General features: G+C 40.6%; 1 protein-coding gene across 2 annotated transcripts in view; it reads left to right on the top strand.

Moving 5' to 3' along the window:
• Window positions 1-493: 493 nt before the first annotated feature.
• Window positions 494-27,264, top strand: part of Smurf2 (SMAD specific E3 ubiquitin protein ligase 2) — a 100,512-nt gene continuing 73,741 nt past the window's right edge. The window contains exon 1 of one of the 2 annotated variants that reach the window (XM_027427781.2): window positions 494-1,025. In XM_027427781.2, coding sequence (XP_027283582.1) covers window positions 974-1,025 — 52 coding nt within the window. In that variant the 5' untranslated portion in view covers window positions 494-973. Of the gene's footprint in view, window positions 1,026-21,278; window positions 21,301-27,264 lie in introns of those variants that run through there. The other variant, XM_027427783.1, reaches the window with a different exon arrangement.

Genomic DNA, 27,264 nt, shown 5'->3' with positions numbered 1-27,264 from the left:
GGCTTGTCCTGCTGCTGGAAAAAGAAGAGCCAGAGCAGGTAGGTAACCGGATCTGGTCCACCAGGTGAGTCTGTGGAGGTGCCAACTACAATACTAAGAGCTCAGCACTCCTGGGGATTTGCCGGAACGTTCGGGGTGCGGGTAGCGTCTCTTCGAATTAATTCTTTTAACTCGGGTCTAACTTTACTCCGGCCAGCCTCTCAGGGCGTGCAGTGGGCGTCTAACATGGGCAGTCTGCCCTGTGAGGACACAGGCTCCCTTTTAGTGAGCTGATCAGCAGGCCCCTTGTGGTGCCACAGAGCCGGCGCCGCCGGGCGGTGGAGCTCGGAGCTGGGTCGGGGCCCCGGCGCACGCGCTCCCTGCCGCCCGTGCCCAGTCCGGCCTTCCTGCCGAGGCCCAGGAGCCCTAGCCCACAACTCCCCCCGCCGCGGCCCCGCCCACCACCACCCCGCCCGCAGCCGGCCCCGCCCCCCGTCTCCTCCCCGCCCCAGGAGCCGACGAGTGGCGGCGGCGGCGGCGGCGGCGGCCCAGGACCCGGTTCCCTCAGACAAGAGGGCGGGTGGAGGAGGAAGCGGACGAGCACCCGCCCGCCTCAGCAGACTTCGTGCCGTCGGCTCCTGGGCCTTGCGGCACCGACCGAGAAGGGGAAGCCGAGGCGGGCCGCGAGGAGAGGAGGCGGCGGGGGCGCGGGGCGGAGGCGGCGCGGCCGGCCGCGGCTGCCGCTTTGTTGTGTGCGGCCCGGGCCGAGGAAGCAGAAGTGGGAGGAGGGGGGAGCTCTGCGTCCCGCTCCCTCCGCGGCTCATGGCGACGGCGCTCGGCACATCCGGGACCCTCCGGCCCTGGCGGCCGCGGCGCGGGCTGTTCGGGCCCCGGCCCCGGCCGCTGTGGTGACTCCTCCGCGCCTCGCCGTCGTCCCAGCTCAGCCCGCCCGCTCGCCGCCGCCGCCGCCGCCGCCTCCCCCGCCGCCGGGGACATGTCTAACCCCGGAGGCCGGAGGAACGGGCCCGTCAAGCTGCGCCTGACAGGTGAGCCGGGAGGGAGGCTGCGGCGGCGCCCGTGGCCCGGCGGAGGGCCGGGGTCGCGGTCACTGATGCGTTGGAAGGGAATGCGGGCGTGGGAAGGCCTAGTTCAGGGAGTCATTGGAGAACCACTTAAGTGGGGTTGGGAAATTCTTCCGAACGCCGAGTGTGGCCCGTGGCGCTCCCGTGGAGGGCGGATTTGAGGCCCCCAAATCTTGTTTCCTCGGGTCACAGGAGCAGCCTCTGGGCTGCTGCCCAGGTGGGGTCGCGAAGGGGATTACCGAATCCGGTTGCTGACTGCGAGCAGTAAACACTCCTTAAATATGGAGTGAGTGCTTAACGGGAGAGAGAAGAGGCTGTGTGTGTGTGTTCCCGGTTGTTAACTTGGACTCCCACCTATGCCTGGGTGTGAAACCTTTACTCCCCAGCTGCCAACCTCTGTGGCCAGTGCCACACACCTTAAACGCACGTCTCTGGGAGGGACTGAGACTGTGGTTGGCTTTTCCGGTGTGTCTGCCTGATCCCACGACTCCCTGCTCATTGTACACTCTGTGTTTTGGAAGTTGTTTGATTGTAGGGTAGCGTGTTTGGGGTTATTCCTTGTAGGCCGCAGAACTGGTGGCTCACATCTTAACTCCAGACCTGGTTTAGAATCACTTGCTTTGGATGTGTCTCTTAAGTCTGGACTCACACAAACTTTGAAGCGAACTTTCTCGGGTTCTCTCCACACTTATCGCCCTTTTCTAAATGGAAAAGAACGCGCAGAGGGATTTGTTAAAGAGAAGACAAAACTTTTATGTTCCCAGGTGCATTGAGCTGTTAACATATTACAGGTATAATTTACTTACGGTGCCACTTCTGATATTCTCCGCGGTCACATCTCCCACATTTTAAGGAAGAATTGTATTTAAAGAGTGTAATTGAAACAACTGTCCCTGTGCTAGTCTCATTATTAATTATTGGTAGTAAATTGTCCACACTTATATTCAGTTGTGTGGTGATGAGAAAGCATTTTGTAGGGGGTTCGTATATGTTTGTGCCAGTGAAGAATAAACTGTAATTATATTTGTGGACGAATTTTGTTAGTTGAATGCTTGTGTGTGTTAAATGCCAGTCCATTGACTGTACTTTTCTAGATAACATGTAGTGTTTGAGAATTTAGCTTGAATGTCTGTTGGCTACAGCTTAAAAATACTTTACTTTTGAGGCTGGAGAGATGGCCCAGTGGTTAAGAGTGTATAGTGTTCTCAAAGAGGACCTGAGTTCTATTCCCAGCACCCCCATTCCAGTCCTTGGCTCACTTCCACCTGTAAAGAACTATGGAAATGATCCTTGAAAGTATTGTCTTTACCACCTGCAACTCTAACTAAAGAATATCTGTTGCATCTGGCCTCCTGCAGGCACCTTAACTCCCATGCACATAACACCCCTGACCAGAGTAATTAAAAATATATGCATATTATTGACCTGAAAGTGTTTTTTTTTTCCCTTGGGAAAATTACAAGGCATTATTAACTGTTTCTTAATGGAAAAGCTATATTGGGGGATGTTTTTCTTTTCATCTTTTTTGTCTTTATATAGTGGGAGTCGGTGAAACATGGTTATAAAGGGTCTTTGTTGCTCTAGTTTATCTATTGCTGTTCTTTTTAGGCAGGCCTGTGTCACTAATTATAGAAAGAAATTGTGAGTGTGGGTGTGCAAAAACCGTCAGAAGCAGACTTATTTCCTTCTAGGGTATATACATGGGAGAGGAAAGAGGGATTTTGATTTTCTTTGGATAAAATGAGTTTTGAAGTTTTTATTACAGTTATTCTTTCTCTCTCTCTCTCTCTCTCTCTCTCTCTCTCTCTCTCTCTCTGTGTGTGTGTGTGTGTGTGTGTGTGTGTGTGTGTGTGTGTGTGGTCGGTCTCATGGCCATTGAACACATGTGGAGGTCACAGGACAATTTGTGGGACTTCCCTCCTACCTTGTGAGTCCTGCCAATCAAACTCAGGTCATCAGGTTTGAGAAAAAGCACCTTCACCCCTTTAGCCATCTCGGTGTTTTGAGGGTTAGTGTAATTCAGTAGAGCTGATATTTATCCATCATTTATTTGCTGCATATGGTATTTTATAAAAGTTTACGAGTGAAGTTTGTAAGGCTAATGTGATAACCACTGCTCCACGGAAACCTCCCATGAGAGAAAAAGATCACACTTAGTTTTTGAGCAAGAGTATGCATTAGACAAAATTTATAGAGTGATTTTGTATACTTAGCTTTTCTTGAAGAATTTAAATACTCTGTCCTCTCCTCTTAATTGTAAAAACAGTTTGAACAGTTTGAACCGTTGAACTACTCTCGGTTTCTGAAAGCTGTTGGGAATTTGCCTGTAAATAGTTTTCTCAAAGTCTGACAAATCTTAAAAGCATTGTTCTTTGTTTGATTACATATGGTGGAATCTCCTGTTTTGGAAGGAACATTGACTTTTATTTTTTCGTTTTTGTTCATCATTTACAAATTAAATACTATAGATTTTACCAAATAGATCTCAAGAGCTGGATTCAATTAGCAGCTTTTTAGGACACAAACATAAAAGGGTTAGATGGAAAAGATTGTTTTGACTGACTGGATAAATGACAGGGCTGTGTTTGATGTGCGTCCAGGAATTGGTCTGGAGCCGATGCCCAACTTCTCGGTCCATCTTCAGAAGCCAAATAAAATATTTAACCTAGGCCTCTTTTTGTTTAAAAAAAAAAAAAAAGCTGATTCTTTGTTAAGACCTTAAGAAATGTTTGGCATACCTTTAGATTAAGTGTTTAACAGTTCATTTAGGTCTGGGTTCCCTAATAGAGGAAAAAACTCACACAGTGAACTTTTACTTGGTTTATAATACACTTGGGCTGTAAGATGTTTTAAGATTACTGTTCTTTGCTTAAGTTAAAGCCATTTAAAAATTTACATTTATGGAGTACCTTTGATTCCAAGGTACTTTATAAGCTGTAGTTAATTATATTCTTAAGGGAGAATTGCCTGTTGCTGAAAGGTGTTAGCACTTCTTTCCTAGCCAGTCTCTGCCTGTTTCTCAGCCCCATTCCCCATGAAATCTCTGCCACAGTGGATATTTTCCACAGACTATTCCTAAAATCCATCCATTAATTAACTGTGATGTTGTTGATGTTAAGAAGTAGGACTAATTTAATCTCAAATTTGAGATTCCTTAGGCCATTGGTGAACATACGGAATGTTCTATCAAGTTACTTTTAGTTTTTATGACACATTACCATTTGATTGTTAAAATGGTCTATCTCAGAACACTATCAATTTCAGTGTGTTTATATGTAGCATGGAGAATGGATTGATTATATATTGTGTAGTTTGTAGCGTGACATTATCTAATACAGGCTTTCCTTGCAACATTAAGAAATGGTTTGGCCAGCCCTGCAGTGGTGTTGCACACTGGGAGGCAGGGGAATCTCTTGAGTGTGAGGTCAGCCTGGTCTACCAAGTGAATTTCCGAATGACCAGGGCTGCACAGAGAAACCCTGTCTCGAAAAAGAAAGAAGAAGAAAAAAGAAATGGTTTGGTTTGAAAATATTCTGCATATTTGGTTATAGTAAAAAAAAAAAAATGGGGCAAATTTTTATGCCCTTATTGTTTTTGAAAATCAAAGACTGGAAAAAACAGTTTAGTGTAGTTTCTAATATTTTAAATTCTTAGGTATGGAGTAATAGCAGATTACTTATCCAGAACCTTTATTTTAGACCTTTTTGTAAATGTAGTGTTTTTGTATGCTGTTTCTTATTAATTTTAAAAATCCTTGGCAGTAGAGATGTTAAGTTGACTTATGTGTAAGGAAAATTAATTTTAAAATCTCACTTTAAATATATTTGTATCTTAATATTATTTCACACGTTTTATTCAAAACTTTATTTAATTCAAGACTTTAAAATTTTAAATTTCATTGCATTTATTTTTTAGGTTTCTAAGTGTGCATTTTTTAGGTTTCTGTGCGTCGTGACGCCTTCTTGAGGGCTATTGCTATTTGAATGCAGCTAATTCATTTTATTAGTTTATGAGGAGGAAACCAAAATGTCATAGCTTTTTTTTAAAGTGCTCTCTTGTATGCTAATTTTCTTCAGACAGGCAATAGTTTGGTTTTCTTGAGGTGTATGTATTTTAATCATGGCTTCTGCCTTTTTCATGTTGACGTACCTATTTTTATAATAACATGTGTGCTGCCTAGTTTATGTCAACTTCACACAAGCTAGAGTTATCAGAGAGGAGGAAGCCTCAATTGAGAAAATGCTTCCAGAAGATCTGGCTATAGGCAGCCTGTAGGGCATTTTCTTAATTAGTGATTGATGTGGGCAGACCCAGCCCATTGTGTGTGGTGCCACCAGTGGGCTGGTTGGTGGTCCTGGGTTCTCTTAGAAAGTAGGCTAGTAAGCAAGCCATGAGGAGCAAGTCAGTAAGCAGCACTTCTTCATGGGTAACAGCTTCTGTCTCCAGGTTTTGGCCCTGTTTGAGTTCCTGTCCTGATTTCCTTTGATGGTGGACTATGGTGATATGGAAATGTAAGCCAAATAAATCCTTTGCTCCCCAGCTTGCTTTTGGTCATGGTGTTTTATCATAGCAATAGTAACCCTAAGACAACATGCTAACGTCTTATAATTTAGCTTGCAACAGCACATTTAGCATATAACTCAGTTTTCTTTTTTTCTTTCATATTTTTCTTTTTCTTTTTTGTCTTTTGAGAAAAAAGACAAAAGCTGTGTAACAGCTCTACCACACTTGGCTCATTTATTTCTTTTTAGACAGATAATGTAGTTTATTGGTTTCGAGCTCACTGTGTAGTTGAGAATAACCTTGAAATTCTGATCTTTCTGCCTCCATTTCCCAAGTCCTGGGATCACAGATGTGTGCCACCATTCCTGAATAATTCAATTTTCAAGGTGAACCGAAGGGTCAACTTCAGGCACATGAAAGTTTTATTTTTATTAATTTTTTTTTTTTTGTGGCTTGAACCTAGGGTCTTTTACATGCCAAGCAAACATTCTACCATTGAGCTGTATATGTGACCCTAATATGTCTTACTCTTTAAAAAATAGATCATATTTAACAAAATGCAAAGTTCTATTTATGATTCATTTTAATTTTGAATGTCAGTTACTGTATTATTGTAATGTGTAGGGTAAAAATTACATGGTCTGTAGAGAGAACTGTTATTCCTGGATAAATTATGATAAATTATTTAACTTTGTTCTTGTATGTTTTTCCATTGGCTCTCATGTTTGTTCACTGTTATTTTAATACTTAAAAATACTAAAAACCAATGGGCATGGTGATGAATACCTTTAGTCACAGCACTTGGGAGGCACAGACAGGCAGGTCTCTGAGTTTGAGGTGTGCCTGGTTTGTGTAGTGAGTTTTAGTCCAGTCAGGGCTACACATTAAGACCTTATTTTTTAGAAAAAAAGCTGAACTTTTGAAATATACTGTTATAGTCAGCATTTTAAAATATTTATTTTGTGTATGTGGGTGTTTTTCCTGTATGTATGTGTGATTATGATGCCCTCTGAGGTCAGAAGAGAACATCGGATTTCCTAGAACTAGGGTTAGAGGTCATTGTAAGTAAGCATATTGGTGTTTGAAACCAATCTGGGCTCTTTGCAAGATCAACAAGTGCTCTTAATAGCTGAGCCATCTCTCCAGCTCCGTAATGGGACAGAAGAGTTTTTCTCTGGAGCTCATACTGGGCTCAAACTTGCAGTGATCCTCTTGTTTTTACCTCTTTGGTTCTGGATTACGGGTAAAGGACACTAGTCCTTATTGTAACCAGCACCATTCTATGTTTGTATAATTGACATGCATTAAGTATGGGACATTGGAGCTAAGGAGATGCCACCAACCACCAAGCCTGATGATCTGAGTTCAGTCACTGAGACTCACATGATAGAAGTGGGGAATTGCCTCTAGAAAGTTTTCCTCTGGATTTCACACCCATGACTTGGCATATTGTATACATGGGGTTGCACACACAAACACACAGATACATTAAAAGTAATAGACACTGTCAAGTTTTCATATACCGTTTGTACAACAGCTGTATGAGGTAAGAAGTTAAGTACATTTCAGAACTCACGTTATGTGTCTGGAGAATATGTTAAAAACTTACGTATTGTGCCTGGTGGTGGTGGCACACGCCTTTAAACTCAGCACTCGGGAGGCAGAGGCAGGCGGATCTCTGTGAGTTCAAGACCAGCCTGGACTACAAGAGCTAGTTCCAGGACAGCCTCCAAAGCCACAGAGAAACCCTGCCTTGGGGCGGGGGGCAACAAAAAAACAAAAAACAAACTTATGTATTGTGTGGAAAAATAATCATTTGGAGTTATTAACACTTTGTAATCCTAGGTTTTTGTCTTTTTAAAACTCAGTCTAGATTGCTGTTCTCCTTAGAGCTTTCCCTGTCCTGAATTGGCCTTTCCTCTATGACTCTGAGACACCCTGTCTCTAGTCTAGCTAGTATAGGATCTAACTCATTGATGGGGACTTGTTTCTGTGCTGTAAATTCTATGAGGACAATATCCCTGTATCAGCATAAATTGGGAGCTTTGGACATTTTGCTGAATGAATGCTGGAGACCTATATGTAGTTCTGTACAGTCCCATAGGTATTTATGACTGTTGCATTGGGTATGAGTTGGCAAGAGACAGGGATTACACCACTAGGATCTTAATGTGTTTGCCAAAAAGTTTGATATTGTTTTAAGGTGATGGGAGCCACTGAAATATTTGAAGTTTTATTACATTTGCTATTAAAAGTAGCCTAGCAGTAATATGTGAAAGATAGACTGTAATTGAAGCTGTAAAGACTGGTTTTAGGAGAACCAGTTAAGAGAATTTGGTTTTTCTTTTCTTCTCTCTCTCTCTCTCTCTCTCTCTCTCTCTCTCTCTCTCTCTCTCTCTCTGCCTTCCTTCTTTCTCTTCTTTTCTTTTTGGTTTTTTGAGACAGGGTTTCTCTGTGGCTTTGGAGGCTGTCCTGGAACTGGCTCTTGTAGACCAGGCTGGTCTTGAATTCACAGAAATCTCCCTGCCTCTGCCTCCCGAGTGCTGGGACCAAAGGCATGTGCCACCACCACCCAGCCAGTTAAGAGATTTTGATAGCATCCATTTTCAGGTTTCTTTTTTGTTGTTTGTACATTTATTTCCAAATTTTATTACCACAAATAATTGCTGTAAGCATCTTGGTATAGATAACTTTTGATTCCCCCCCCCTTTTTTTTGTTTTGTTTTGTTTTGAATCATATTACTCAGGTTGGCCTTGAATTCTCTATGAAGTTGAGAATGATCTTGAACTTCTGTTCTTCCTGGTTGCTGAGTGTTAGGATTATAGGTATGTGTCATATGCCTAATTTTTCAGTAGTGTTGGGGATTGGACCTAGGGCATCATGAATGCTAAGGAAGCACCCTACCAACTGAACTACATCCCAGGGCCATAATTATGAATTTAAAAGTTATTTTCTTATGATGTTTCCATAAAAATAGTGTCAGAGCTTAGTATGGTGATATATACCTGCATCCCAGTATTTGTGAGGTTGATACAGGATGATCACGAGTTTGAGGCCAGCCTACATAGTGAGTTCTAGCCAGCCTTGATTATTGGGAGAGACTGTGTTTAAAACAAAAACAAAACAGTATTGTCACATCCAAGTTTGTTGATCCTTTAAGATTCTTTTAAAAAACATTTTTGTCTTTATTGGCTTTAAATTTTTTCCATACAATCTATTTTAATCATTTTCCCCTCCCCAATTCCTTCTAGGTCTCCTACTTACCTACTCACCCAACTTCATGTTCTTTTTTTCTCTCAAAAACAAACAACAACCTTCAAAAGAAAACAAAGCAAAAGCACACAAGAAATATGGAGTCTTTTGTGTTGTCAACTATTCCTGATCACGAGGCCTGCTTTGGTTGATGTTCTGAGTATTTACTCCAGTGGAGAAAACTGATTTCTTCTCTCCCAGCAGATACCAATTGCAAGTAGCATTGGCCAGAGGTGGGACTTTGTGTCCTTTTTCTCTTCTCTGTGCTTAGATTTTTTTCTTTGTACACCTGTGCATGCTGCCTCAGACTGTGAGTTAATCCATGCATCAGCTGTTTCCTTGGCGTCATCCAGCACCTTTGGTCTTAGTCTTTTCACTCTTCTTCCACATAGATGATCCCTGAGCCTTGAGGCCAGGTGTTTGATATAGGCATTTCATTTAGGACCCAGGGCTACATAGTCTTTACTCTCTGCACATTGTCCAGTTGTGGGTCTCTGAGTTATCATCTACTGCAAGAAGTTGCTTCTCTGAGTAGGGTTCAGTGATGCACTGATGTCTGTGTATAGCAACATGTCATTAGGAGTTATTTTATATTTTCTTGCTGTGTTCATTTAGCAGGTTAATAGTAGTTAGGTTTTCTTCTACCAGTAGATGGAGCTCTTTCTGCACAGGTAGGTAGCTGTCAAGCTGAAGGCCTGTAAACCAAAGTCAAACTGAGTGTCCTTGGAATAAATGGCATTGAAGGGTTAGACACTGAGAAAGGTAACTCCAGATTTCAGTGAAATTCTACACATGAATTAGTTCATGAATATAAATTTAAATGCTGCATGTTGTAGAGCAGAGACAAAACTTCATTAAATTAGGACTGCTAACATTAGATAACCTCCTACTTGTATTTTTGTGTGACATTATAGCATCAGACTGATAACTTTCTCCATTTCCTTATTTTGTTTCTTTTGGTTTTTCTTTTTTTTTAAGATTCTTAAATTCCTCTTTTATTATTTCCTTTTACATTATAGCATATTTTTATTGTAGAACTAAATTATTATATTGTCACATAATGAACTGATATATATTCACCACTTATATACCCATCCCTTTCCATTGTACATTTTCACATTTCTTTTTTTATTATTTTTTATTTTATTCTTTTATTAGTTCAAATTAGGAACAGGCTTGCTTCGCATGTCAATCCCTTCTCCCTCTCCCTCCTCTCCCCCCCAACATCCCACCTGCCCCTACCCATCCCCCCTCCACTCCCCAGGCAGGGTAAGGCCCTCAAAAGGGGCTCCCCAAAGTCTACCACATCATCCTGGGCCAGGCTTGGGCTCTTCCCCATGTGTTCAGGCCAAGAGAGCATCCCTTCACATGGAATGGGCTCTCAAAATCCCTTCTTTTTTTTTTTTTTTTTTTAAGTCCTTACATATTTAGTACAGTGTGTTTGTTACCCCTGTACAAATGGAAAAAAATTAAGTTCAACATTTCTAGACCAATATGGCTGTTAATTTTTGTACAATGCCAACTCTATGTAACAGCCCTGGTTGTTCTGGAACTCACTCTGTAGCACTGGCTGCTTTCTCAAAGTACTTGGGTTTAGTTCCCAGCATCCACATGGGAGAACCATCTAATTTCCAGTTCCAGGGAATCTAACACCCTCTTCTGATGGGAAGAGTACCAGACACTCACATGGTACACATACAAACATGCAGGCAAAAAACTCTCATACACATAAAAATAGGAAATTTTAAGAAAAGTCTGAGCCAGTACATGAGTGCACACTTGTAATCCAGGTACTTGGGAGGCTAAGGCTGTAGAATCTTGTACTCAGAACCAGCCTAGTCAACAAGTGAGACAAAAAGATGGGGACAAGGAATAGGAAAAGGACTGGGTAAAAGCATAAGCTGCACAGTCCCTTGGAGTCCCTGTAAAAAGTTGACATATCTGTAATCCCAGCACTCCTATAGGAAATAGAAGGTAGAGGGAGGAGAATCTCTTGGAAACTTGTAGACCAGTTAGCCTCACATACAAGGTAGCAAACAAAAACAACAACGCTGGGTGTTGGTAGTGGCACATGCCTTTAATCCCAGTACTCAGGAGGCAGAGATAGGCAAATCTCTTAGTTCGAGGCCAGCTTAATACACAGAGTGAGTTCCAGGACAGCCAGGGCTGTTACACAGAGAAACTCCAAGTCTGTTATTTTCAGGGTAATGTAATGATATATTAGTTCCAAGGAGAGTAAATTTAGTAATTTATTTGCTCTGCTTGGTAGTTGATGCTCCTATAATAAATGGCAGGCTTGTTTTGATTTTCAAAAGACCCAAGGATTACATAAAGGGTATAATAGATAACCATGTTTAGAAGGATTATAATACAAGGCTCTGGGTTAGCTAGCTGTGCAGTGGTCAGGGTGAGACTTTTCATCCCCTTCTCCTCCTTAGGAGAACTGTGGTGTAAAGAAACAGTCTGTAGAGGCTTCAGGACAAATGTGTTGATGCAACAAAATGTGTTATGCATTCTCTCTCTCTCTCTCTCTCTCTCTCTCTCTCTCTCTCTCTCTCTCTCTCCCTCTCTCCCTCTCTCTCCCTCTCTCCCCCCTCTCTCTCCTCTCCCTTCTCTCTCTCTCTGTCTCTCTCTCTCTCAACATAGGATTTGTTTTGAAAGACTTTACAACTTTTTAAAAATTATGCTTTAATTAAAAGATAAAATGAGCTGGATGGTTGTGGCACAAACCTTTAAATTCCAGCACTTGGAAGGCAGAGGCAGGTAGATTTCTGTGAGTTCGAGGCCACCTCGTCTACCAAGTTTCAGACAGCCAGAGCTGTTACACCTGTCTTGAAAAGCAAAACAAAGAGGTGAAACGAGATGACCGTTTTTGCGGGCAGCACATATCAGTGAGTACATCTGCTAGTTTAGCTTGAAATAATGAAAATTGTCCTGATGTCATACAAAATCCGACCTTTTGTAACCAGTACCTGCTTGTTGGACAAATTGTTTCAAATAAATTTAGTGTCTTCTAAAAATAAGATTTTGTTTGCTTTGCTCTCTTTTTTTTTGTAAATTAATTTTAAGTAATTGGTTTCATTATGGCATTTTCACAGATGAGTCATTTTACTTTGTTCTAATTTATCATTTCTAATTTATCATTACATAGCTTTTTTGATTAAAAAAAATCATTTTTTTACGGCAGGGGGAGGGGGACTAAAAGCAATCATTTTAAATTACATGTCTGTGTGTGGTATATGCATGTCAGGGTAGATGCCTGTTGAGGCCAAAGGTATTGCATCCCTCTGGAGCTACAGGTTGTTGTAAGCCGATTGACATGGGTATTGGATCCTGAACTCAGGTTCTCTGCAAGCGCAGTACACAGAACCTTTGAGCCATCTCTTTAGTCCCTAACAGATTTTCCAAATCTCTTAACAATGTATAACAACTAATTTCTATGTGGAAAAATCACACTATTGATAGCCATACAAATTCTTCTTTCTTCAATTATTTGGAACAAAAGAAAGAAAACAAAAACCCTGAATGATTTATATGATATGAAGCAAAACAAAGTATTGGGAAAAAATTATATTTGCTATATAAAAGGTTTTTAGTATTTCTTTATAAAAAGTAACTCTCGGAGGGGAGGGAGAGGGAATTGACGTGTAAAACAATCTTGTTTCTAATTTAAATAAAAAAATTTAAAAAAGTAACTCTCAAACTTGCCCCCCCCCAATACTTTTATTATCTTATGACTTCTGTGGGTCAGGAACTTGGGAAGAGGGTCCATTGGGCAATTTTGGCTTAGTGTTTGTCATGTGTTTATTCAGATGGCAGCTGGAAGTGGAATAGCTGAGGGCTGGCCAGGCATTTCTTTCTGCAGGTCATGTCCAGGCTTCTTTCTATATGGTCTTTCTTTTCAGACAGGTCATACTACCAGGTAGCTTCAGGGCAGTTCCATTGCTGACAAGGAGGCTTGGGGGAGCCTGCAAGGAATTATCCAGGGAAAGTTGATTTTCTCTTCTGACCCAGCCTGAAAAGATCTTTTGATAATCTACTGGTCATAAGCAAGTGAGTTACAAGCTTTTCTAAATTGATAGGGGAGGGAATGTAGATTTCCCTGTCTCTGGATAGAAGAAATGTGAATTTGCAGTCATTTTAATAGTTGTTGGCTAGAGGGACGGCTCAGTGGTTAAGAGCACTGACTGCTCTTCTAGAGGACCCCGGTTCAATTCCCAGCACCCACATGGCAGCTCACACCTATCTGTAACTTCAGTGCTAGGGGATTTGACACCCTCACACAGTCAAACCTGCAGGCAAAATACTATTGAACAGTCGATAAAAATAAGTTATTAAGGGGGCTGGAGAGATGGCTCAGAGGTTAAGAGCACTGACTGCTCTTCCAGAGGTCCTGAGTTCAATTCCCAGCAACCACATGGTGGCTCACAACCATCCGTTATGAGATCTGGTGCCCTCTTCTGGTGTGCAGATATACATGGAAGCAGAATGTTGGCTGGCTCCAGACTCAGGAATACATTGATTGTACTGTGGGAGAAGAGAAATGCTTGTCTGCAAATGAAGGCCCCAACTACAGTTTAAATGGTAAATCTCCAGCCCATGACCACTGATAAGCTTCCAGAACAGTAGCAGCTAATTACGTGTTTTATTTTCTGTCAAAATTGGACAGCCCCAGAGAAAACACTTGTGAATTTTGGAGTCTACCAATGAAATGGCCATGTCACCTTGCCAGACACTGTGTAAAGAAAGCCATCAGTTGCTAAGTTGGAAAAGAAGGGCCTTTCCATCCTTGCCTTTCCAAAGAGTTAGAAGAACTAGAACTCCTGACAGCAGTACACAAGATGATGGGAGGAGGATGCCTTCAGAGTTCCGAAAGAAGCTGGTTTCTAGCTCAAAACCCAGTGATGCCCACAGTGAAATGGGAAGGCTGAATAAGGACATTTTGGAACCGTCAGGTCCCAGAAAAAAATTATTTCTACCCCCTGCTACTGAAACGGTATGTTCAGTGAGGAATCATACCGAAAGAAGAGTGGAAAGGTGGTTGTAATCCTACATGCAAAGGGAGAAGCAGAGGGAGGCAGAGCAGGGTCCTGGATAGTTGCTAGAGAGAGGACTGGCCCAGGACAGGACATTAGAGCTCTGTGCAGTCTTGGGTTTTTTTCCTTGGTAGAGGGTCTACAGTAGAATTGTTTACAAATGACTAAGACCCAAACTTGTGAAAATGTATTATGCAAATATTTATGCAAATATCCAGCAATGAACAGTATAGTGTTTGACAGTTTTATAGATCACAGAAACAATATTTTAAACTGTGAACTTTTAGGCTGATGGGCTCTCGCCTTTAATCCCTGGAGGCAGATCTACACAGTGAGCTCCACCCAGGACAACATCCTTTGGACCTTATCCCCCCCCAAAAAAAAAAAGTGAATTTTTATTTTATTTTGTTGCAGTATTGGATCCAGGTTTGTCTACTAGGTAAGCACTGTGCCACCAAGCTAAACCTTAGAGGAAAAAAACTATATTTCTTTGTTTGTGCATGTGAGTGGAAGTCAGGACAACTTGGGGGCATTGGTTCTTCTTGCCCACATGGGTCCCAGGATCAAACTCAGGTTTCCAGCCTTGGCTATAAGGTGCCTTTACCCACTGAGCCTACTTGCCTGCCTGGGAAAAAGAAGTTAAACCTCCCTTTCTTATGCATACATACTGTTTTTGGATTTGCCCAAAGTGAGTGCCAGGAACACTTTGGGGTTGCTTTATCTATTGGGTTGAGTATTTTTTCTGGATCAAAAACTTTTTCTTAGTAATGTATTTACTTTCAGGATCTTGCAGTCTCACTGTTATTGAATAGATTTTATCACCAAAACCTTATTAATATAGATTGGATACATACTACAAACACATAAGCTTTAATTTTTAGAGATGAAAGTTTTTTTGTGACCTGTCCTTTGAGTAACTATTACATTTAAGTGTTATTTTTGTTTCTTTTGGACTGAAACTTTGGCAACAGGGACTTATGTGAATTGAACTAAATGTATAAAGGTAATTCATGCTTTTAATTACATAGTGAAGCCTGAGTTTGAGAGCTGGACTTGATGGCACCTGCTTGTAATCCTAATGCTTGTAAGGTAGATACAGGAGCATTAGGAGATCAGAGTCATACTCAGGTATATAGTGAGTTTGAGACCAGTTTAGGATGAGACCTTGTCTAAAAACAAAGAAACAAAAACCTCACAACCAACCAGGCAAACAAAACCCAAAAATCTGAATTTGATTCCATTCAGATGAATAGTTGTCCCTTAGTGTCTGTGGGAGACTGGTTGCAGGAAACTTCACAAATGTGAAGATCCATGGATGCCCAAGTCCTTTATATAAAATTTTGAATTATGGGCGGGGGGGGGGGGAGGGGAGCTGGAGAGATGGCTCAGAGATTAAGAGCACCGGCACCTCTTCCAGAGGTCCTGAGTTCAATTCCCACATGGTGGCTGACAACCATCCATTATGAGACCTGGTGCCCTCTTCTGGTGTGCAGATATTCATGGAACCATAATGTTGTATACCTAATAAATAAATAAATAAAATCTTAAAAATTTTTTTGAATTATGTAATGTTTACATATAACCTACATATATCCTCTTATGTATCATAATTAAATAGTTGATTGCTTGATATAAATGAATTAAATAGTTGATTGATAATGAGAGGGGAAAAAGTCTACATGTTCAATACAAATTCATTTTTTTCCCTTGAGTACTTTCTGTTCCTTGGTTGAGTCCATACAGAACTTGTTGAGACAGAAGCTGTAGTTTTTGTGGGTTTTTTTGTTTTTTGTTTTTGTTTTTCGAGACAGGGTTTCTCTGTGGCTTTGGAGGCTGTCCTGGAACTAGCTCTTGTAGACCAGGCTGGTCTTGAACTCACAGAGATCCACCTGCCTCTGCCTCCCGAGTGCTGGGATTAAAGGCGTGCGCCACTACCACCCGGCTCCTGTTGTTGGTTTTTTTGAAACAGCATTTCTCTGTGTAGCCTTGGCTGTCCTGGAACTTGCTTTGTAGACCACTGGCGTCAAACTCAAAGAGAGCCGCCTGCCTCTGCCTCTTGGGTGCTGAGATTAAAAGCATGCACTGCTGCTGCAGCCACCACCACTATGGCCACTGCCACCTGGCTCATGTTTTCATTTTTAAAAACAGTTTATGGCCTAGAAATATGCTTTAATACACAAATTACTGAATTTAGTAGTAAATTTTTTATTTTTCTGTAATCAAGGACCTTGTGGGCACATGCCCCTCCTTTTCTGTACTTGAAAGTATTCCACTTTGATATTCAGTAAGTTGTGGGATAGAGTTATTTATCGTGAACTATTGAGGATTGAAGATTTGAGTCTTGTTCTGTTAGAGTGAGTGATTTAAAATGACTTCAGAACATGTTACCTAGTTTTTATATATTTTGTATTAATGAAAAGCCTTTAAAGAATTGAATAATCTACACACACACACACACACACACACACACACACACACACACACACACACATATATGACTAGTTTAGTTTCTAGGAAAGATTGTACAGTGAAAAGGTTAACTTCTATTTGTTCTCTCTCCCCCTCCCTTTTCCATTTTCGTGGTGGTGGTGGTGGTGGTGTGTGTGTGTGTGTGTGTGTGTGTGTGTGTGTGTGTGTGTGTATGTTTACATATTTGTGGGCACATCTATGTTTGGGTGGTCCTGCATTTGGAGACTCAAGGTTCATGCTGGGATCAACTGCTATCATCCTCACTCTTCAACTTTATCAGTGGAGGCAGGGTCTCTTGGCTAACCCAGAGCTTGCTGACATGTCTAGTCTCATGAGCAAGCTTGCTTTGGAGATCCTTTGCTTTAACCTTCTGAGACTAGAATTGACATTTACCTGGGTTTTGATCCAAACTCTTGCAGGGCAGATGTTTTGATCTCCCAGATCTTGTTCTCTACTCTTTTTTCTTTATCTCTGTCTTTGTTTTTTTTATTTGTTGAGACAAGATTTCTCTGTTTGGTTGGCTGTTCTGGAACTTCCTAAGTAGACTGGCATAGAGATCAGTCTGCTTCTGCCTCTCAAGGTGTGTGTGCATCACCACACCTGCCCTATTCACTCCTTTACTACTTTGGCTCTCACATAAAACAAACACATTACCCATTTCTTCCTTACATTGTAAATTGTTAGGTGCTTACATAGAGAATGCTTTTGTTTCTTGCCTGCCTATTCATTCTCTTCTGGTAACTTTCAGCTTATTTTTCCTTTGGGAATCTCTCTTGTTTAGTTCTTAGTTCAAGTATGCTTGAGGGTCTACAGTGATTCTGTGGATTCAAACTCTTCTAATTCACAAGTGGAGAGAGAAGCATGGAAAAGTTTTAAATGTATACAGTGCCGATTAAGTTGTGGAGGGGGAAGAAAAGGAATGCCTCAGGTAAGATTCTACTTGAATGGCAGGCTGGGCATCTGTATTTTATCCAGTAGGAAGCCAAGAGTAACTCTAACATTTCCAAGCGGGGGGGGGGGGGGGAGCTTAGGTTTATAACTAAGCCATCATTCTATGCATCCTACTTAATTGTCAGGCTTACCCCCTGTCCTTTCTCTTGACCCAGCCCTTCCTTGCCAGTCTTGCTTATTCTTCTACCATAATTCAGTCTTTTGGCATCAGATGAATTGTTCCTGTAATTAACGGACATGGTTTTTCCTTCCTCCTGAAGCTCATTCTGGACATCACTGACAGATAATTTTCCCCAGAGTGTCACACTGATTGTGTCTTTTCCCAGTTTGGGAACTGTTAGTCTCTTCACTTTGTGGATAGGATTGGATCCATGCTCCTTAGCTTGTCAATAATGATACTCTTAAAAAACTAGCATAGTCCTTCCCTTAAGCCTTGGGATGCTCCCTTTCACCCTCTCATATCTCATTTACCTTTCCATCTTTGCTTTTTGTTGTTGCTGTTCTCAGAGGAACATTCTTTCTGGGTCATTCTTTAGTTTCATCTATGCTGGTTAAATCATAAACTTCCTATAGTTTATTTAAAATTCTACTTGCCCTGTGTAACATACATATAATTTAGATTCTGCCTCCCCAGTGCTGGGATTGCAGGCTTGTACCACTATACCTGATATGTGTGGTGCTAGGAATTTGAACCCAGGGCTTTGGATATGTTAGGCAGTATTCTATTAATTAAGCTACATCTCTAGCCCCAGACACACATAGTCATATGAAAAATAAATAAGTACAAATACAGCATTTATAGAGCTTTAAATTGTGTTTTTGAGGAGACAGGGATTCAAGAAATCTTTTTTTCTTTTGTACAAACACATAATATAAGCTCCCATCCTTGGCTTGTGGCACTGAGGATTAGACTAGTGTTCTAATGCATGCTATGTGATTGCTCTATTACTGAGTTACATATCTCTAGTCCTTTCTGTACTTTGAGACTGAAACTCACTAAGTTGCCCAGGCAGGCCTTGAACTTGTGGTGCTCCTACCTCACATGCCTTCCATATAGCTGTGCTACCTCACATGCCTTCAGATATTTTTGAGATATGGTCTTGCTATGATACCCAGGCTGGACCTAAGCTGTTGGTCTCAGGCAATCTTGTGTCAGCCTCCTAAGTAACACTACTTAATATGATGGCTTTTTACATTGAGAATATAAAACCCTGCAGTCTTTTTTTTTTTTTTTTGCCGGGGGTGGGGGTGGGGGCACTGGTGTCTAATTAACTATGTTCTTAAGATTCATTTGGCATTTTAGGGATATTGTCTCTTGGAGATGTTAAGCATATTGAAGTCTCAGATTGTAGGAGTAGAACCTTATTGTCATCTGCAATACTTCTAATTAATTGAAATTGTAAAATCATTCTTTTCTCTCATTCATGCTTTCTTTCCTTTTCTTTTTCTTTTTCTTTTTTTAAACAGGGTTTTACTATGTAGCCATAGGGTTTTGGAACTCATTCTGTAAACAGACTAGGCTAGCCTAGACTGAGATTAACTGGACTCTACTTTATGCTGGGATTAAAGGTATGTATTGCCACATCTTGAGAGATCATTCATTTTGTATGAATAATACATTCATGAAGATAATAGAGTCTAGAATTGAAGCTTTCATTGAAGTGAATATAACATATTTAATAGTTATTCTTCTCTTGCATGGTAAATATTTGTTCAATATTATTTTTACTGAGCTAATACAAACTTTTATTTTGATTTGGAATATTAGAGTGTGAATGAGGATGCTAGTATAAAGCTTTTCATTTTTCTGCTTCTGTTTTTACACTTTACAAAAACTCTGTAGCATGAATAATAAAAGCACATTGACAGATATTTGGGTTCAAGCTGAAGATCAGAAAAGCAAAGAAGCCAAGCCATCAGAGAGCTCTTACCTCTACCAAGGCTGGGGCAATCCTGCTCTCAATGTGTCTGGAGACTAATTGCCAGGTCTGAGACCCTTCTCCTGTCTTACATACCTTTCTAGTGCTGTGATTAAAGGTGTGTGTCACCATTGCCTGGCCTGTGAGGCTGTAGCTAGCTTTGCATTCTGATCTCCAAGTAAACTTTATTAGATCATAAGCAATATAACACCACAAAACGGTTTACTTTGTAAATTTTATTTATTTTTTTGAGCTCTCATGTTTCCCTGTCTGGCTTTGAACTATGTAGCTGAGATGACATTGAATTCCCGATTCTCTGTCTCTGCCTCCCAAGTGCTGAGATTACAGGTATGCATCTCCACTCAGAACTTTGCTGTCTTATTAGGGACCTGATCCAACTCCTAGTACCTGAATGTTAAGAGGAATTTTTTGCCAGGAGAGATGCTGCCTTTTATTCTAATAATAAGTACTATGTGGGCTGGAGAGATGTCTTAGCACAGTGATTCTCAACCTGTGGGTTGTAACCACTTTGGGGGTTGAGTTATCCTATCACAGGGGTCAAATATCAGATTTCCTGCATATCAGATATTTACATTGTGATTCTAAGAATAGCAAAATGACAATTAAGAAGTAGTAACAAAGTAATTTTGTGTTTGGAGTCATCACGACATGAGGGATTGTATTAAAGGGTCACAGTGTTAGGGAGGTTGAGAACTGCTGCCTTAGCAGGTAAAAGCACTGGCTGCTAAGGCTGAAAACTTGAGTTTGATTCTGGGGACTTACATGGTAGAAATAGAGGGCTGACTCCCCTAACAGATACGGCATTTTTTTTTTTTTTCATATTTTCTGAGATAAGGTCTCACTACATAACCTGACTTGGAACTCAGCTATATAGATCTGCCTGCCTCTGCCTCCACACTCAGCATTTTATACATGCTTGCTATGGCTTACGTGCACACACACAAAATAAATGTATAAAATGCTGTATCTGTTACTGCATAGCTACCACAAATCATCTCTGTATACCACACACACACCCACACCCACACCCACACCCACCCACACACACACACACACACACACACACACACACACACACACACACACACACACACCCCACCCAGAGATTGAGTGCAGGGCTTTCCCAGGTTTTACCCAGTAGCTGCCCTATTTTCCATATTTTACGAAGTTCTTTTCCTAAACCATTTCACTTAGTCTTCAAATCCATACTGCAAAACAGGTGAATAAAAATATTATCACAAGAAAACACTGTTGTCACAGTAATTTGTCCATGGTCTCAAGCTAGGTAAGTATTTGGGGAGCTGGAATTTGAACCAAGGCAGATATATTTTACTCCTTTTTCTAAGTTATATGTCAGTTTTCCCAAATTGATTAGGTCTCCTGATACAGAGGACTGGACACCCTGAACAGTTTTTTTGTTTTTTTGTTTTTTTTTTTTTAAGGATAGGTGAAGTAGTTGTAGCTTCCTTTGAATCAGGTTTAGGTCAAACAGGTTGAGTGTGTGTTTAGAATTAATCAATTTTTTCCCCCTGACTGCTTCTCCTCGAAGCTGCCTGAGTACAGGTCAATTGGATGCATTTAGTTGAAATGGCACACACTCCCCAAAAAAGAGTAGTTTGCTTTCATTTCTACTTCTCTTCACTTTTCATTTATGTATATATATATATGAACTTGGACTTTGCCCAGCACTCTCTCTCTTAAAGCTGCTCTTACCAGAGCACTCTTAATGGAGACTTCCTTGGTTTCCCTGTCTCTAAAAAAATTATTTGTTTGTGGGTATGGAGGTCAGCAACAACTTTTGGGGTTGATTTTCTCCTTTTACCATATGCATTCCAGGTATTGAACTCAGGACATTGGGCCTGGTGACAAACACCTTTACCTACTGAGTCATCTCACTGTCTCTGGTTTGCCTGTCTTTACCTCACTACTTCATTTGACTTATTTCAGAGACACCCAAGAGTTATTTGAGTGCTGGTAAAAGAAGGTCTCTGGTCTTCTGTTGTTAAATTCTCAACACCCATAAAGTTCCTTAGCCGGGGACTTCAAGAAGCATATAAAAGCTGCTTGCTCAGTTCAGCTGATGACAGGTAAACTCTGGGTAGTTCTTACAATTTTCTAACATCCCCACCCCCTGGTTCAGAGGTAAGAACTGTTCCTAAGACCTTTTATGTTCAGTTTGTTTCAACACTGAATGCATTGTCATTTGTATCCTTCCCTCCTGCCATAGTTGTCCAACAGACTTTAAATACGAATTTTTAGGTTTGGCGATATTAGCACACAGCCTGTTAGACCAGTTTGGGTGGGGCAGCAGGAACTGATTTGCATTTTAGTAGGTAAGCTCTCTGTATATTTACAGAGTTGCTTCCTCTCCTTTTTCTGTGCCATTTGGTTAGTCACTTATTGATAGAGGTAGGCTGATAATCCCTCAAAGAAAGTGATTTTCTACTCGATCTGGGCATGAAGGCTTTAGAAGCAAAACAACCTCTCTTCCATTGCAGATAGTTTTAGGCCTCTTAGCTTTGAACACTTGTTTAAGTTTTTATTTTTTATTTATTTATTTTTTTTTTTTTTTCTTCCCTGTGTAGCCCTGGGTATCCTGGAACTCACTCTGTAGATGGAGGCTGGTCTCAAACTCTACCTTTGTCTACTGGGCCGTGGGATTAAAGATGCACACCACCATACCTGACACTTGTTTAAAATATTAAACAATTCTTCCCAGGCACTTTTTGTTACTTCCTTCTGTGATTTTCAAAGTGTTCTGTATTCAGCTTGATACTTAGAATTGCTGTTTTGAGAGTTTTCTCTGCATTTTCCTTTAGGTAAACCTTTTCTTTCAATCCATCACCACATTCATTTCTTACAGACTAGTTTGCTCTAAGCGCTTCCCTGTAGTTCAAATGGCTTTCTTTGATTGTGGGGAATTATCATACCTTTTTTTTTTTTTTCATTTTTGCTAGTCTTTTTTTGTTTGTTTGTTTGTTTTGTTTTTTGAGACAGGGTTTCTCTGTGGCTTTGGAGGCTGGCCTGGAACTAGTTCTTGTAGACCAGTCTGGTCTCAAACTCACAGAGATCTTCCTGCCTCTGCCTCCCAAGTGCTGGGACCAAAGGTTTGTGCCACTACCGCCCGGCCATTTTTGCTAGTCTTTGGTTGACTTAGTTCTGCTGTCCTGCTTGTTTTGTGTGTCTCTCTGTGTATCTGTGTGTACATCCACACAGATGTATGACGTGGGTGTAGAAGTTAGAAGAGAACTTAGGTGCTGGTCTTTACATTCCATCTTGTTTGAAACAGGTTACTCTCTTGAGACTTTCTACTACAGTGTTACTAGGAAGCCATTTTCAAGATTTTGTCCTTGGATATCCATCTCTTCTCTAAGATTTTCAAGATTCTTTCTCAGTTGGTCCCTCTGGAAATTTAATCTGTTTAGAAGCACATGACCCTGGGCTGGCTGTCCTTTTAATTCTAGTGCAGTGATAATTTAATTTGTTATAAATGCTCTTAAGGAAAGATATTTTCTTTGTCGTCTTTGAAATAAGTAAATAGCAAAATGTCATGGGAAGAGCTACATTTTTGAGTTATGTATATTATATGCATACATTATATGCATTTTATTCATGTGAATATTTTAAAATTGTGAAATGTATTATCAGTTACATCTAAATAAAATTTTTTAAAAGATTTTATTTATTATGTATACAACATTCTGCTTCCATGTGTATCTGCACACCACAAGAGGGCATCAGATCTCATAACGGATGGTTGTGAGCCACCATGTGGTTGCTGGGAATTGAATTGAACTCAAGACCTCTGGAAGAGCAGTCAGTGCTCTTAACCTCTGAGCCATCTCTTCAGCCCCTAAATAAGATTTTGTAAATGTAGTGAATATGGAATTTGAGGTTAGAGTTTCATTTTAATCTTCTCAACATTTAGTTCAGATATTCTGAGTTTTAGTTTTCTTATGATTAAAACTGTATTTTTCATAAAACCAAAAACAATTTATATGGAAGATATAAACCAATAAAGATTGTTTCTCTCTTAAGAAATAGGCTTCTCACTGGGCAGTGGTGATGCATGCCTTTAATCCTAGCACTCGGGAGGCAGAGGCAGGCAGATCTCTGAGTTTGAGGCCAGTCTGGTCCACAAAGTGAGTTCTTGGACAGCCAAAGCTGTTACATAGAGAAACCCTATGTGTGTGTGTGGGGGGGGTAGGGGTGGGATGGGGAGTGAAGTGGGGGAGGTGACATAGGCTGGGCAGTGATAGAGAAAGACTTCTTAGTCTATTAAAGTAGTGCAAGTCCAAAATAATGAGAGTATTATTCAATCAGTAAGTGAGTATTCACAGAGTATTTGATGTGTCAGGTACTAAGGTAGGACCAAGAGATACTTACATATTGCCTTTGTTAAGATAGCTTACAGTGTGGTATTTCAGTATGCATGGTAAGTGTTATGGCAGAGATACAAATTGTAACTTGGGAAGACTGAGAAATGAAAACCTAATTTGACCAGGCCATCTGAGCAGATGGTCAGGATCACTTTGAGTAGCTGGTTGGTGATGTTGATGCTCCATTTGTATATAAGCTGAATAGTGAAGGAGGTATTCTGTGTCGGAAGGAGATTGATAGACAAAAGGTACTATTGTGGGGATAGTTAAAGATAAGGCTGGAGAAGATGGTGGGACCAAGTTATAAAATGCCATGTGTATTTAGGTCAGTTGTCAAGCCTTAAGGTCTTTAGGTAAGCGAGTGATCAGTCTGCTTTCCAAGTGTACTGTAAGATGTACATAGATGATGAGCAGAGGTTTTTTTTTTTTTTTTTTTTTTTTTTTTTTTTGATGCCTGTGTGGATTAGTGATGCTGTTAAATTTGAGGAGAGAGAAAAACAGAATTTAATAGTGGGGAAACCTTTGAAACAGTTACAAGAAAAAGACTAAGACCAAAATTGATCACTGAAGAAGGTTTTACTGCCCTTCTGGGAACTTGATCCAACACAGAGTTAGTAGGCTCTGGGGAAGGAAAAATAGAGTAGGTCTTTTAAAGCAAAATGATCACAGAATATCTCTTGTTTCCTCTTAGAGAAGCAAGGTCTCTGATCTGCTGATGATACAGAGAAAGTGGTTTAGCCAGTAAGTGTATGTATCTTGAGTGAGTGTGCTTGTCTGAAATTATGGTGTGTAACTAGGGGCTAGTGTCCAGGCTGTTGTGTAACATGGGTGTACACATAGTTTTGAAATGTACCAGGAACCTAAAAGAAACAAAAGTTGTATCATATTTTAACTAAATCACCAGAATAATGCTATAACAATAATAGTTATTTTATAAAGATTTATTTTAATGTATGTGAGTGCTCCATCTGCTTGTACATCTACATGCCAGAAGAGGGCACCAGATCCCATTCACTATCGGTGGTTATGCACTACCGTGTGGTTGCTGGGAACTGAACTCAAGACTTTTGGAAGAGCAGCCAGTGGTGCTCTTAACCTCAAATTTCTCCAGCCCCACAATATTATTTTAAAAGGAACAAATTGATCTGTTATGTTCTCTAATAGTATCTTGTGCAGGAACTACCTTTATCTGGAGTTCTGGGGCAGGTTTTGTGTTTCTCTGCTTTTGGAGACTATTGTTGGATTCAATTTAAGATAGGGACATAGACAATCACTGGTTAGGACTGGTGGTATGTTTTCACACTAACCTTGAAACTTGACTGTTGTAGTTGTTGATGGGAGGATTTGACGTGGCCCTTTAGGTGTGTTCCTTTTTTTTTCTTTGAGGGAAGTTAATGTACCTTTGGATATCAGACTGAAAAAAATCAGCTGAGGAGTGATTTCATGGCTATTAATGCTACTAGCAAAACCTAAGGTCAGAAAAACTTAGAATTTTCTCAAAGTTGAAGGATAATATGAGTAATAGTTTCTGTATTGAGGCTATGAGATAAATTCAGTTGAACTCCTCCGGGAAGGAGTCTGGTAGGGTTTCTCCAGTGTGGTGAGCAGAGTGCCTGTTTTCGTCCTGCATGTGCAGGGGCAGCAGTAGGTCCTTCATGAGTGATGCCTTCAAACTCTCAATCCTCCTACTGCATCCTCTAGATTATAGAGCATTGTCATCTAAAAAATAAACCAACAACAAAATTGTTGACAAAAAGGGAATCTGTAGGATCAGAGATCAATTTGAACTCTTAATTGGGGTCAACTTCACATACTCTCCATGCTGATAGACTTCATCAGGCAGTCTGATCTGAGTTCACTAAATAAAGGTGTTTACTTGGTGTGATTTGGGTTTGTATATGCCTTTCTGGGGTCACTGAGAATGTATCTTCTGTAAAGCATTCAATTTGATAAAGTATTACAGAACAAGATACAACCTAGTAAATTAGCTAGCAGAGACACTCAAGTATCTTTATTTTCTGTTGAACTAATTAAAGTTGGCAAAACTGTGAGACTAGAAAGACACTAACTATGTTGGAAATACTATTTTATTTTGTTAGTGCTTAGTGCACAATGGGGAGGGATTTAAAGTAGAAACAGAAGTCTCTATCCCTGACTGACTGGTCCTTACCAGAAAATTAAATTCATTTTTACTAAGAGCACAGCATACCAGAGTGATACCAAAGTGCTGCTCAGCCATGTGCCATTCCTGTGTTTCTAACCAGGCAGGAAGAATTTCGTTTTTAAGGACAGACTTTTCTAGTACTTGATTTCTTTATGTATTCAATGATTTCTCTTGTGTAATTTTCTTTTATCAGTCATAGATAAAGATAGTATTTGAGTAAGTTGCTTAATTTGATGTAACAGGACTTTTGAGATTTTATTATTATAGAGTACTTTGACAATATTTTGTTGTATTTCATCTGGATAACTTATTTGTTGGTCCACTGGTATTTTATTTACCAGTGTGTGTATTTCTGGTTTTAATTTACTAAAGGGGGCTGAAATGGCCCTGAGTGATCTGCTTATAGATGTATTCCAAAATATTACCCCAAAATCTTCCAAATTTTGTGTTTATGAATGATTTTGCTTATAATGTGGACTTTGTCCAATCTGTTTTGGTAAGAAAATCTTCTAGGATTGCCCTAAATGAGCATGTCTCTTTTCTTTAGCTCAAAACGACAACTTCCTTTTGAGTAAGGATAACTGATCTGTGTTAGGCCCTACTCTGGTGAAGGTTTTTGGAGTTTTTTGTTGTTGTTGTTGTTTTTTGTTTTTTTTTTAAACAAAACCTCATGTAACCCAGGCTGTCTCCAAACTTGTTATATAGCCAGCCAAAGGTGGTCTCGAACACTTGATCTTCCTACCTCTACCTCTCAATGCAAGAATTACACGCATGTATCACCATGCCCAGCTCCAGCCTGGTTCTTGGGAAGTATTTTTAGGGAAAGTTGTAGTTTATAAGTTTGTGATGTTCTGCTTGGTCTGGGTATATAAATATGTAAAACTATTATAAGCTCAGAAAACATGAGTTCTCAATCACTTGAGGCCAGAGTTTCCAAACAGTAATGATGGGGGCTGGTGATGGAGTTCAGTTTGGTAGCGTGCCTGTAGTATTCCCAGCACCACATGGGGTGGTGACACGTGCCTGTAATACCAACATTGGGAGATGGAGGCAGGATGATCAGAAGTTCAAAGTCATCCTTATTTATACAGTGAGCTTGAGGCCAATCTAGGCTAAACAAAACCTGTCTCAAAAACCAACCAACCAAACCAAAATGACTTTGGTCCTTAATTGTAATTGTGAGGCTGTCTGTCCTGAATTAGCTTTGCTCAACAACAGGCAAGGAGCTAGGACTGTGAAGTAGGAAGATACTAGGAAATTCATGGTAGGAAGCATCAGGTGTTTGCAGGAAGAGTTAGAATAGTAGCATTCCAGAAGATAGCATGAAAGGTGAACTTTCAAGGCAGGAAGTCAGGACAGAGAAATGACTTCTGTTAGTTGGGCAGTGGTGGTACATGCCTTTAAGCCCAGTACTCCGGAGGCAGAGGCAGATGGATCTCTGAGTTCTAGGCCATCTGGTCAATAAAGTGAGTTCTAGGACATCAAGGGCCATGCATAGAAACTCTCTC

Source organism: Cricetulus griseus, chromosome 7 (assembly GCF_003668045.3).
Source record: "Cricetulus griseus strain 17A/GY chromosome 7, alternate assembly CriGri-PICRH-1.0, whole genome shotgun sequence".
Taxonomy (NCBI): Eukaryota; Metazoa; Chordata; class Mammalia; order Rodentia; family Cricetidae; genus Cricetulus; species Cricetulus griseus.
Note: the sequence above shows the minus strand (reverse complement) of the source record. Positions and strands in the feature narration are given on the sequence as shown.